This window comes from Sitodiplosis mosellana, unplaced genomic scaffold (genome assembly GCF_009176505.1).
Source record: "Sitodiplosis mosellana isolate CC-2019 unplaced genomic scaffold, AAFC_SMos_1.0 Smas_scaffold_5, whole genome shotgun sequence".
Lineage (NCBI taxonomy): Eukaryota > Metazoa > Arthropoda > Insecta > Diptera > Cecidomyiidae > Sitodiplosis > Sitodiplosis mosellana.
Window position 1 is genome coordinate 1,455,421 of NW_022595248.1, and position 13,067 is coordinate 1,468,487.

The 13,067-nt window shown below is 37.5% G+C and overlaps 1 protein-coding gene across 1 annotated transcript in view; it reads right to left on the reverse strand.

The window, feature by feature from the left end:
* LOC129566984 (uncharacterized) overlaps nucleotides 1–11,594 on the reverse strand; it is a 31,008-nt gene extending 19,414 nt beyond the window's left edge. Inside the window, exon 1 of the mRNA XM_055443434.1 lies at nucleotides 10,905–11,594. Coding sequence (XP_055299409.1) covers nucleotides 10,905–11,594 — 690 coding nt within the window. The remainder of the gene's footprint in view (nucleotides 1–10,904) is intronic.
* Between the last annotated feature and the right edge of the window lie 1,473 nt (nucleotides 11,595–13,067).

Genomic DNA, 13,067 nt, shown 5'->3' on the forward strand with positions numbered 1-13,067 from the left:
AGTGATTGAATGATCTTTTCCATTGAAACCAAAAAAAAAACGAGTCAAAAATAACAACGAAACAAAAATGATAATCTGACAAAAACGGTACACACATTTCACATATGAAATTGACTAACAACACCGAATGATAAATTTAAAAATTCTGTTTTCGTCAGTTAATTCTTGATTATTATTATTTTTTTCTCTTCACTCGTTACATCGGATGACATTTGATTTTGATTCCCGTGAGTGTGTGCTACAATGTTTGCATACTCATTTGTTGTACCTCCGTATTTGTGTGGCTCTTTCGCTTGCTTGTTGTCACTCGTTTTCTGTATGAATCTTTCTAAATGTTCTTTGTTCTGTATCATTCGGTCGTTGTGTGTTGACTTTCGAAATCGGGGCGACAGAAATGCAAAAATAACATAAATAACCATTAATAAAAATATGAATGAAATTGTTAAACATGACATCTGAATAAAAACTCATTTATTATGTGCACGATTATTTTCGAATCGACCCATTGAACGAGTGAACGAGAAATGCGAAAGAGCAACAGCAGCAACAGCAACGGCCTGAGAAGAAAGACGAATGATTGTGCAAAGTTTCAGCGATTTATTTACATACGTGCGTCGCGAGTATACAAACGATCCACATCGATCGGACGCACGGCAAAACGAGTAACGGGGGCAAGAACATGCACCGAAATATAATATCACATATTGTGAACGAATGAACAAACAGAAAAATATATAAATGTTAATTTGCATAAATGACATGTATGATTTATTTAACATTAATTTTCAATGACAGACCACGCACATACTACACATATGCTCTGTCTCTATCTCACTTTTGCCTGGCCGAGCACACTTTGTATATCGTCTTTACATTGAACAATAATCACTTTTGGCAGCCAATGCAATAGAGTTGTTTGTTTGGGCAATCGTCATTTCACTCCACCGCCGTCGCCGCTATCGCTGTCGCTGTCGTTCATACGTATTTGTTTATTAATTCTCGGCATTTTTGACATTTCACGGAACATTGACGAATGGCAAACGCGATGGCTTTGTATGCACAGCACACACACACACACTCACTCTTCACGTGCTTATTATCTTATCATTTTTTGGATTTTGAGCTTGATATATTTGAATATTACTGGATTTAACAACATGTCAACATGCCAGATATTTTTTGACAATTGATAAACGATTTTTTCATATCCAAGGATTTTAATCGAATTTTTGGCCTTTTTTGTTACATACACAGTTGTGATTGAAGCCATCGAGCGCGCTCTCACACCGTGTCAAACTAATTCCATTTTGACTGTGGGAAGCCTTTGCAAATACGATTTCAACGAATGCAAATGATTTTTTTTCTGCACCAACTCAACTATTTTGATCGATAAGAATGATGCTTTTTGTGCTGAATGTTGTTTCTCATCGATCTATTTCACTTAAACTACTCTCGTTTGCCTAATAGAGTGACAGCATGAAATATGTAAATGCAGTGTGTGTGTGTGCTTTTTTGTTCTGCCATTCGTCTTATTCGTCATTATTTTATTTGCAACAGATTTGATATGCAAATGCAAGGAAGGAAACCAGAACAACAAGATCAGTGCAGAGAAAGAGAGACTGGCCTGATCGTTTCGGACTTTCGAATGGCCATAAATTAAATGCAAAATGAAAAGTGATTGAAAATCTATTCGAGATACTCTGTCATCCGTATGGAAATACAGGCAAGAGATCAACCCGAATCCGATCAAAAGAACGAACGAATGAGAGGAAAAAAAACTACGGATGGTGAATGTCAAAAATCAAGTCACGTATTTCTCAAATCGAACTGAAGCAATCCAATTCGAAATGCGATAAATTAACCAAGAACATTTTGCATTGGACTCTTTGGCTTGTTCTCGTTCACTCTCTCGCCGATGCGAATCAACTTAATTCGTTCGTCGTATAAATATAAATCTGTTCATCCGTAGTGTGTGTGTTTCTGTTTCTGTTTCTGTTTCTGCACAAGGTGTGCAGGATTCGTTTAAACTCTTTCACCGAAATACGATTGTTAGATCGTGCGGAAATGGAGTACCCTGCATTTTGCGTATTTCACATTGTTCTGGCATTCGTAAACGTTTATCCAGTTTGATTGAGCGTTCGATTCGCCCGGATCGATTCGGGCGACGGAGGTAAAAATTATTGACGTATGTAAAACACGTATCCAGATGATTTTCGTTGGATATAACTCATGACTTGTGTGATGCATACAGCTCCTGGATTTTACCAGTTCCGCATGCAATAGTAGCGTTTCGTTTACTCTTTCGTTCGCTTGATTGTCCCTTGTCTTGAGCTCGTCAATCTCGGCGATTCGTGTTCAGTTGTTTTTTGATTGTTCGTTTTTTTCGTTTTCAATTCCGCCACGATGCAGTTCTCGTTCGGCACATAAATAACCACCGGGATCCCTTGTACAACGAGCTCTGTATATTCATGAGGCCAAACGAGCGCGAACAACTGAGAAGAGAGAGAGAGACAAAGGCGAACAACACACAAATGGCTTAAAAATGTGCGAGAGAGCGCGCTTTGCCTTCCGTTTTTTTCTTCTTTCGTTGTTTAATTGGCTTGGATTTTGATTTTTTGATCGAACGCACCACATTCGATTTCATGTCAAACCCGACCAGACTCAATGAATGGAAAGAGAGCCTGGCCTGGCATTGTAATTTTCGTGCTGACGGTTCTGCTGCTGTTGTCGTTTTTTTTCCTTCGTTCCGTGCACCAACGTATAAATGGCTACTTGTTTGTATTAAATTGGCATCTGTCAATCTCGCATAAATCGTTTGTTGATTTATAAAATAGTCGGCGTTGACTTTGATTTGGCATTGGGAATTAATTTAAGTGCAATTGACATCTTTCGTTACATTGATTGGTCGCTGATTTTCGTTTTGAGTTTTCTGTTGTTGTTGGTCGTTCGTTCGTTGCTTTGTTGTCGTCGTCATCGTCATCGTCATCGATTTTTTGCGTGAAACATGATTGATATTTGGTTGCTGTTGCTGCTTGAATCGCGTCCTCTCGTTGTGTGTGTGTGTGTCAGGTGATTATTCTGGTATATCTGAAGCGCGCTGGTTTTAACCATTTTTAGAGCTCAACGAATCGTGCGGAGGATTTTTCGCATTTCATTTACATTTATGTGCATTTCATTGTTGTTGCAATGGACCACGTCCTTTTCAATATGCCCGATGCTGTTGTGGACTTTTGCTGTGTCGCTGTCATCATTTGCATTTTCGTTTGGAGCTAAGCTACCGTGTGGCTGCCACTGCAGCCCATTGCCTTGTTACTGAATGAAGTGTGCATTGCAATGCATGCATTCCGAAAGAAGCGAATATATGGCGAGATAAGCAATCAATGACTCGATTGTTAAGTACGCATTCATTTTCGGTTGTGACGAGTGAATGTCATGTGTCATGCGAAAAATCTCGTGCATGTGTGTACATTCGTTCGCTTTGTTGCATTCCTGTGAAATGTGAGATGTGACATTTGTCCATCATCGGTTTCGTCGAGTTCACAGTAAATACGAAACAGTAGCTGGAATTTTTGTGTCCACTGTTTGTTTGCTTCTCGTTCTCTCTCTCTCTGTGTGTGTGTGTGTCTGTCGACTTTTCTTCAGAAAACACAAAAGAATTCATGGGCGGATAATCGGTAAATTTGTGTGTTTGTTTCATTTTTCACTCCTTTTGTTCATACGAACGGCGAGCATTTTCGGGAAGTCTCTATCACTAAAATATGAACATTTGTGCCGAATCATTGTACACCTATTATCTGTTTGATCTTGACCGTTAAGTGCACTTTTCTCAGCTTCTGCCAGCCTCATACAAAAACCATTCTCCGGTTTCAAGCCGTTTTTAACAAACCGAAATACGCTTTTCTATTCATTGCATTGTGGCAAACAATCTTTTTTCGAGAACAAAAACCAATGATTTTTTTTTGCAAAATCATTTGAACATTGGATTGCACATTGGTAAAGCATCAAGAAGCCGTGCTAATCTTCCGCCGACAATTGGATGATATATTTGTTTACTATAGTCAGGTTCAGCCCATGGCACATTTCACAATGATTTTCAACAAAATTCTATCTTTCTTTTTTGCTTTCTGCGGTGGCTGTAGTGCCGACATCAGCCTTAACAGCCGATGTATGCCAAAATGTCAGAAGTGCCGAATCGCCTTGCATGCAAAACATACTTTTACGTACCGTCTTTTGATCTTTTCTCGCTCTCTTCCTCTCTCTCACAGCAATTTTTCATACATTGTAAAAAATGATGAGTAGCAATTTTGTGTTGTGTGCCCCGTACAATGTACACAAGGAAAGAAAGAAGAAGAAACGCAAAGCGATCAATTACAGGTGATAAATGATGAATTACGAAGAAATGCTATGTAAATTGTAATTGAAAACGATAATTTGTTATACGTCGGCATCTTTTAGCCCCATCGCTTTCCATCAAAATAAATGTATATTCACGGTACAACGTTGATTTATGATGCGTAATGATTTTTCTACGAATTCAATTAGGAAAGTAAGTGGGAAAAAGGTGAGTGCAAGGTTCGAAAAACGATTTTTGGTTCGAACCAAAATCGAAATGATGTTGAACAAAAAAAAATTCGCTTCTGCAAACGACACAGCATTTCTCGGAATGATTTTTCCTGTCAAATTATTGGCATTCATTTGAAACAGTCTGCAAAAAAAAAACAACAAATTCCGTAGAAACTGATGTTTCAGTTGGTTTGGTTGTTTTGTCGATCGTTTTGGCATTTTGTTGGCTGCAGAGATGTTTCTTTGGTGTTTGCCTTAAACAGACAGTACAATTAAATTGATGCTGGTGCATGGAAATATCAACGGCTCAATGCGAATGCAAAACAATGCAAAAAGCGACTGCATAAAATAAATATTTCATCAGGGAGAGACAGAGCGATTCAAGTCTCATTTGGCGATTCATTTTCATTTTACGCAAAAACGTCTGATTTAATTAACATCAATCTCAGTTGATATGGTGCGTTTTTTGTTCGTTCATTTGTTCATTGCTTGGCCGTCGTCATCCGTAATCAATACATCAATGTCATAAAGCGAAAATAATCGTCTAATCACTTTATGTTCATCGAACGAACGATGTCGGAGAATATAGCATCGAAAGATAAAGGCGAAACATGTCAAGAGAGCCAAGAGATTTTCAATCAAATGCGATCAAGACACGACAACGACAACAAACAGCGAGCATTAACCGACGACCGGTGCTGCCTGCGATCTCAATACGACCTAATTGGCAAGCGCACAAGAGAGAGATGAAATGAGATGAGATGCGGGCTTGACGCACTGATTACAATAACAACAACGACCAAATCAATATCAAGAAAAAAAAGACTCCTCACCAATCGATCGATCGATGATAGTGGCACGACGAAAGATGTGGGCGCACAATGCGAAGACAAAGTCACATTGCATTGTAAAAACCGCAGAGCAATAAATCATTTTTGAGTTTGATTGGCAAAGTCAAAGATGAATTATTTGCGGACGTTAAAGTGCATTAATATTAGAATATTATAGATTGGGCGAAGCAAAAAAAAAAGCCGTCTCTCTTGTGTGTGTTCTTTGCTGGGCATTCGCTTGTAGCCAATACGAATGATATATTCCCAATGACAACGACTTGAATCGATTCGGTCGGTTGTTCGCATCGAACTGCAATAATTTAACCAATTTATACATTTGATTTGTGTTGCAATGTCACAGATAAATCTGGTACATTTCGAATTATCAAGAGAAATGGACGGCATATCGAACGTGTGTGTGTGTGCATATACGTGCAATGGCAGTTCATGCAGTCGAATGTTGTTGCAACAATCGAAAATTCAAAATGGAATCGACTCAGCCGATGCAGAGACACTTCATAAAAACTGCATCGATGCGAGTCTCTGCAGTAATCAACCTGTTTAAGTCAATGTAATGTGAATCGATATCAGCATCGATGCAATTAAATTTGATGACCAAATTGGTCGAGTGGTCGCCATTGGAGTTAGCGCAACGGTTAGATGTAATCTCCTCGGTTGATGGACAGATTATGGATTTTGATAGCATGTTTTTTTCATTAGACAAAACGATCCAGAAAAAAAGAGAACCTGGCCTGAACGAATTCAAACCGATTGAACAAGAACGAAGTGGCTTCATCCCATTTGAAATGCACACAATGTGTATTTTTTTCTCACAGACATACAAAAGAAGCTGCTGCTGCTGCTGCTGCTGGAACAACTCGTTAAAAATGAATGAATATATTTGAGTTGAGCTGTCGTTTTTTTGCTGTTCGCTTCGGGAAAAAGAGCATATGTTGTGATGATGATGATGATGATGATGATTGTATTCACAATCTTTGATTTCCTTCGGGCGTCTTGAATGAGGCTCTGAGCGTGACTAACACTTTTCAGGTTTGTTTTTCGTTGTTGTGCATTCGTTCCATTAAGCGCTCACTCGCACACTTCCCAACACAACTCGTTAGACATATGCCGTATGGCAGTTAACACAAAGTGATACTTGCTCGTCGATGTGTAAAATTCGAGGCAGAATTGTGTATAAAATAGACACCGAGCGAGATAGAGAGAGAGGGAGAGAGAGAGGAAAATGACACAGAACGAACAGAAATAGAATTAAATCACCAAACGAAATGAAATAAAATGGGGAAAAAAAGAAGAATTAGATTGTTAAACAAGAAATGAAAGAGTAACACACAACATTGAACCAGATTATCTATTGACGACCAGAAAGCACTTCCACATTACACACGTACGTTTCTGTCGCGCTCATTCGAAGCGGTGATTTGCGTATATTTTATTTATTTTTCTATAGAGAAATCCGAGTATAATTATTACATTATACAATTATCGACACACTCACACTCACCGAGACACCGCCAGTGTGTCGAAGAAGTGAGACTGGGTGCTGAATAGAAAAAAAAGAGCTGTATATTACCATGGCGCAGCCATCAGCGACCCAAGCAAACAAATCGTCGATGAGATATATTTGAAAATTGTGTACACACATCGTAGAGCCGATAATGGGTATACGATTTGACGCATTGCAAATTGATTTTCATGGCCTGTCAAATTGTCAGTACAACGACGCACACCGAGCATAAAATGTAACAAACGAGCTAACGGTGGCAAACAGCAGAGCAGAGACGAATGAAACGCATACAAAACAAAACTAGTTGATATATTTCTCCAATATTTCTTTCCTTTTTGATTATTATAACCTATTGAAGTTGGATCTGCATACCGGGGATAAACAGACACATCACACAGTGTTGTGTGCTTGTGTATTCGCATTTCATTTTGGTTGTGCACATCAAATGTGTCTCTATTTATGTCACGTTACTTGATGGCACATTCAAAATGACACATGAAAGACCCTTTGCACGGAGGAAGATAGAGAATAGTCACTCAACAAGCGCAATACTGAGCGCACATAGTTTAACTTGAATTGAATGGTTGCTGCGTGCTTTTTCAGTTGCTTCACAAATCATTGCATTCACAGATTCTTGTTTCCAATTTCCATCTTTGGCTCAAATGCTTTCAAAACATTCACGTTGCTGAAGAATAAATGCAAACGCACTTACAAAGCACACATGAGTGCCCGCGCGCGCACACAAACACTGAACCAAATAGAGAGAGCATGAGAGACGAACGTGAAGGAACGAGAGAAAATGGGAGGGAAGAATTACGTCAACTATCTTGTCAAGATACATATCGAATAAATATTTCATGAAAATTTCATTTAAAAATGAATATCAACAGCAAAATGTGGATGACACTTTACATTTTCATATATTTCCATTTGATAACGTGTTCGCATGGTGCTGTCATTGACTTACTCTCTCATATCATACCTTTTGCTATGTGTCGGTTCATTCGTTCATTCGTTCGCTTCGTTGCTTGCTGTTGCTCTGTCTGTCTGTCTCAGCACTTTATAGACCGAAAGCATTTTTGCACACAACTGACGACACATTGCATCGCCTTTTACGCCTCACTCTTTCTTCACTTCTCTGTGCTTGCTCTCTCTCTCTCTCTCTCTCTCTCTTTCGATCTGTCTCCCGATAAACTCCTAGGAAACCGATTACGGAACAAGAAATGTCAAATTCCTTTTCCCCACTTTTCAAATGTACGAAAATTGAGGAAGAATTTCTCAGTTGACTTGACATATTCGCCGAATATGAAATGGAATGGAAAGAAAAAGGGACGATAGTGCAACCCAGAGATGGAAAACCACACAAACATATTTTTATGACAGACGTTTAGGTTACTTCTTCGATTTTGTTTTTTTTTCTTAGCTCCGGACGTTGTTCTTGTACATACGGGAAATGCCAGTGGCAGCTTTTCCGATCGCATGGAATCATTTCAAATGTCTTATTTGGACAATTTTCAATTTAATTTTATTACCGTTTTAGCATTTTTGCTCATCACAAACATTGAACAGAGAGTGACACAGAGAGAAAAAAGCGAACCGAGTCATTGCCTTCTTTCCAACGCTTCACTCATTCTGATAGTTTGTCACATGAAATAATAATAAACAAACGCCTCTTGTTGCTTATACCCCAATGTCTTCACCTTTTCTAGCTAGAATGAAATAATCAAACAACAGAGCGAGGGAAAAAAACCGTAGAAGACTGTGACAGAAATTTTGAGTGCAGTTTGACATTTTTGATAGATCGTCATTTCAAGTATTTGTTTCAACGTTGTCAACTCGTTTTAATGGCAATGTTCTATCACGATTTTCTCTTTTTGAAAGACAATAAAAAATACTGAGTTGTGAAATTGATTGTTATCAGCCAATTTCAAAATTGAAAAGTTTAACGACATATCACATCTTTTGGAAGAACGTGGAGAAAAATCAATGCATTTCAAAATCGAAATGACGATTCAAAGCGAAAGTAATGCGTTACTTCAAGGTGAAACGAACATTTCGAGTAGGTTGCATTCGAAGGAGAAAAAACAATCAACGCTTTTACGTGTAGAAAAGGGTGATTTAACGTCTAAAGAAGGTGATAATGATTTCAAATTAAAAGCGTCCATTTCAACGTGATGCGAAAATATGATAACAAATTTCAGAAAAAAACATTCAATTTAATTCGTTCGATTTTTTTCAATGGATTTTTCTCATTCTCCATTCAGTTTGTTATCAAAAAAGCGCTTTCTTCATAATGAAAAGCAAGAAGCTGTTGACAGTCCCAATTTTTATTCGTTGGCTACTAGATTATAAAATTCATACGAATGTGAGAGAGGAAAAAAAACCGAAATGGAATGCATAATGCTTAATTCTATTCCCTTGGCATACATTTCCATAAATTATGGGCCTGCAGGTAGTTTGATAGCGGCGCATAGAACTGTCTTAAGGTGAGATATTTAGTTCTCCTGGTCTTCTGTGGATAAGAAACAAAAAGAAAAACAACAACGCCACGATGATTTGTACAGTATCTTTGCTATGGTATGTCAGACATTTCGAAACACCAGCCCAAATGAATATTTGCTGAGGATTAACATATTTAAAATTTTATGATACCCTTAATGTGTCACAAAAAGTAGATAATCCTGACTGTTTGGCAGTGGCATATAATTGGAAAACGCATATCCTTTTTCTTCCATTTAAAAAAACATTTTTTGCTTCAAAAATTGTCCTTGTACTTAGACCAAAATGAGCTCCTATTTACTTGCGACTTTTAACTATGACGAAATATAGGGTCTTCTTATATTGTTAAATGTGATTTCTGTTCAGAAGTTTGTGGAGAAAACAACAGTACGTTTCGAAAATGAACATTCTCTTCACAAAACCAACAGATCACAGCTTTTCATCTAAAATGAAAATAAAAACGATTTTTTGCTCTGTCACAAAATACCAACACTCAAATTTCTGGTTGAAAAAGCAGAACGGTTGTTATTCAATACAGTCAACAATTAAATCAGTTTCATTGGTGTCTTTATATTTATTTGTTTGTAATAATTCGTCCAAATTATAAGCCATTATGGCATTGCCTTATTTGTCAAAATACAGAATCTACAAATGTTACTAAAATCTTCTATTTTTACTATGATTTAATTTACATTCATGTATCTGTCTACTTTGTGTATAAAAAATGTCAATTATTGCTGCCCTGTGTGGAAATGTAGTACTGTCATGTTGAAAAAACGACCAACATTTGAGGTGACTGCTTTATTCATTTTATTGAAAAATTTAATCGCATCTAAATTAAGTTACAGTGGAGTCTCGATTATCCGTCGCTTCATTAACCGCCATCGTTCGCCGGCGGTCCGGTGCCTGACGGATAATCGAGACTCCACTGTTAATGAAAAATTTCCGCCGAAAATGAATACAATTAATGTGGTCGAATACTATTTCCCGACTGGGTAGAACATGAGTCTGTAAATAAGGCCTGTTCGGGATATATCATTCGGTATAAGTGGGTCGTCATGAAATTGGATGGTTATGCCATCCTTCATTTGGACTTCAGTTTTAAGTGGAACACCAATAGCGTAATTTTTTGGGGGATTTTGCTTGAATCGAATTTCGTATAAAAAGCCGGGGCGAATGAAAATCGGTTTAGACAGACAAACAATTTTACTTGTGTCTGTTTTGGACGAAGGTAAGTCTGCTTTTCCTTCATATAGTAGCGTCTCTGTTTTAGAATCTTCGGTACCATTCAATTCGACTATAGTTATTTCTGTGGCAACATTTTTACAGTCACAATATTTCGTGCCGTCTCGAATTTCCCAAATATAACAAAGATCAAATTGTTTGAGTAAAAGTGGTGTGTTGCTGGAAAATTTGGTTATTTCTAAATTTTTAAAAAAATATGGTGCATCTATCCTAAATTTAGAGAGTAATCGACTGGATCCAACCAAATCATTGTTGTCATTCCATGGAAACGAGTCACGTTTCATTGGCTTCAATCGCTTCGCTCGATTTCCGCTTAATTGATCCGGTGACAGCCCATTGTATGAAATCATTTGGAAAATTTCAGTATATTCACTGTGCGAGAAATAGTTCGAAATCATTTCATGAATATCCTTCAATAGTATTAATCCAAATCGAATTTCGTAGAACGACTCACCGAGTTTGGCTTCAACGATTTCCTTGGTTAAAACATCTTGTTTGCAAGCTATCTTTAACCAAGACAAACATGCCTCGAAGAGTTCGTTCTCTGTGCATTGCAACCAATTCAATTTCAAAATCTGAGCCATCGCCTTTTCGTTACAGGCAAAAAAAGCAGGCGACTTTAGCACAGTACTTGTGTTGAAGCCAATGATTGTTTCACAAGACCGTTTCAAATCTTCTTGATCGAAAAGAATCGCCAATTCATAGCTCGAGCAGACGTTGTCATAGTTGAGATTATTCTTCAAGAACTTGCTACAAACTGCTACACACTCGGACATATCATACATTTGACCGAAGTTCATCACTTGGCCGACATTTTCCTTGGTCAATTTGACACGGTCGAGATAAAAGAACTGAAGAAACTCCTTGAAAGCATCGGCTGACACATCGACAATCTTCACCTCTTTCAGTTCTTTCCATGTTCCATTGAACATCGTTCGAAAAACGTTGCTTGCGGCCATCAAGATAAATTTATGTGCTGGAATTCGTTCGCTTGATATATCATTTGAATCGAAGACGAAATGGACGTCCGCCATGTCCTCTTTCAAGCACAGCTTTTCTCCAATTCCAGAAAACGCTCGGCTTGGATAGTCGCTGGTGATCGGATTGTACACTGACATCGTAATTACTATGGGGGAATTGTTTCAATTGCGATGAAAATTCTGAAGAATAAAAAAAGTATATATAAAAGTCTTCTATACATGACTAATAGTCATTGACTATCAACAAGCAAAAAATGATACTTTTTAAGTTTTTCTACGACTTCAGCGGTATTTGAACAAGGTGTATCTTTTTATCGCCATGAAAATCAATTGTTTTACCTTAAGTAAAAGTGTTTTATAAAACGAACACAATATATGATGATCAATTGCTGACAACTGTAAGTTCAACTGATGTTATTTGTCAATTTATATAGGTTTAACTGTGTCAATTTTAAATGATCTGTACACTTCGACGTGTCTTTGAAAAGTGAATTTGTATCGATGAGCCAAAGCCCTTCAAGTTACTTTCTCAATCTGAGTCCTTCTTTGTACGTCTTTTGACAATCGAAACCATTAGGAAGGACCTTAATTATGCCAATGTTAACTTATTTGCCTACGTGACCCACACACAGTCATTTGGAAACTGCAGAAAAGACCGTTTTCGGCGAATCGAATTAACGTAAAAATAGATGTGGAATTTTCGACGAACAAAACTTTGTTCAACGGATTATTCACTATTTCTATTCATTTTATGACATGGTTTTTGCTAATGAGTATAAATATTCTGGTTGAAATGTACATACGATAGTAAAATGTTGATAGGATTCCAACTGTACATGTACACCCAGAACGCAAGACGAAGAATATTTGCTGGGCACTGGATTATAACATTCGAAGTTCATGATAGCCTTAATGTGTCACAAAAAGTAGATAATCCGGACTATTTGGCAGTGGCGTATAATCGTAAAACGCACATTCTTCTTGAATAATAAAAAATTGAAATTCAATAAATCTCTTAATTTTATTCATTATTTCGGTTTCATTCAGTGCTCGTGAATGCTTCTTAATAAGTGCAACAGCACTTTGTGTCAGCCTCTTTGTTCTCGGTAATTTTGTCGTTGGCTTTTTTTTTATGGCCGCACAACAATACGCGGCGCGAGAGGAACGAAAAACAGAAGAGATTTTCATAAATATTCATAAATTAAAATGTTCCAGGAAACTTTTCTGTATTCACATCATCGTCGTCGTGGATGAGACAGGCTGCGATTTAAGAGCTACGTTTTTTAACTTTCAGGTAGACACAGATATGAGCAAAACAAAAAAAAAACACAGTAAAATTTACGAGTTAATATTCTGTGTTGAGCACAATGAAAATAAAAAATGACGATGATTTTAAGGCGAGATAAATTTCGTGGTTGTTTTGAT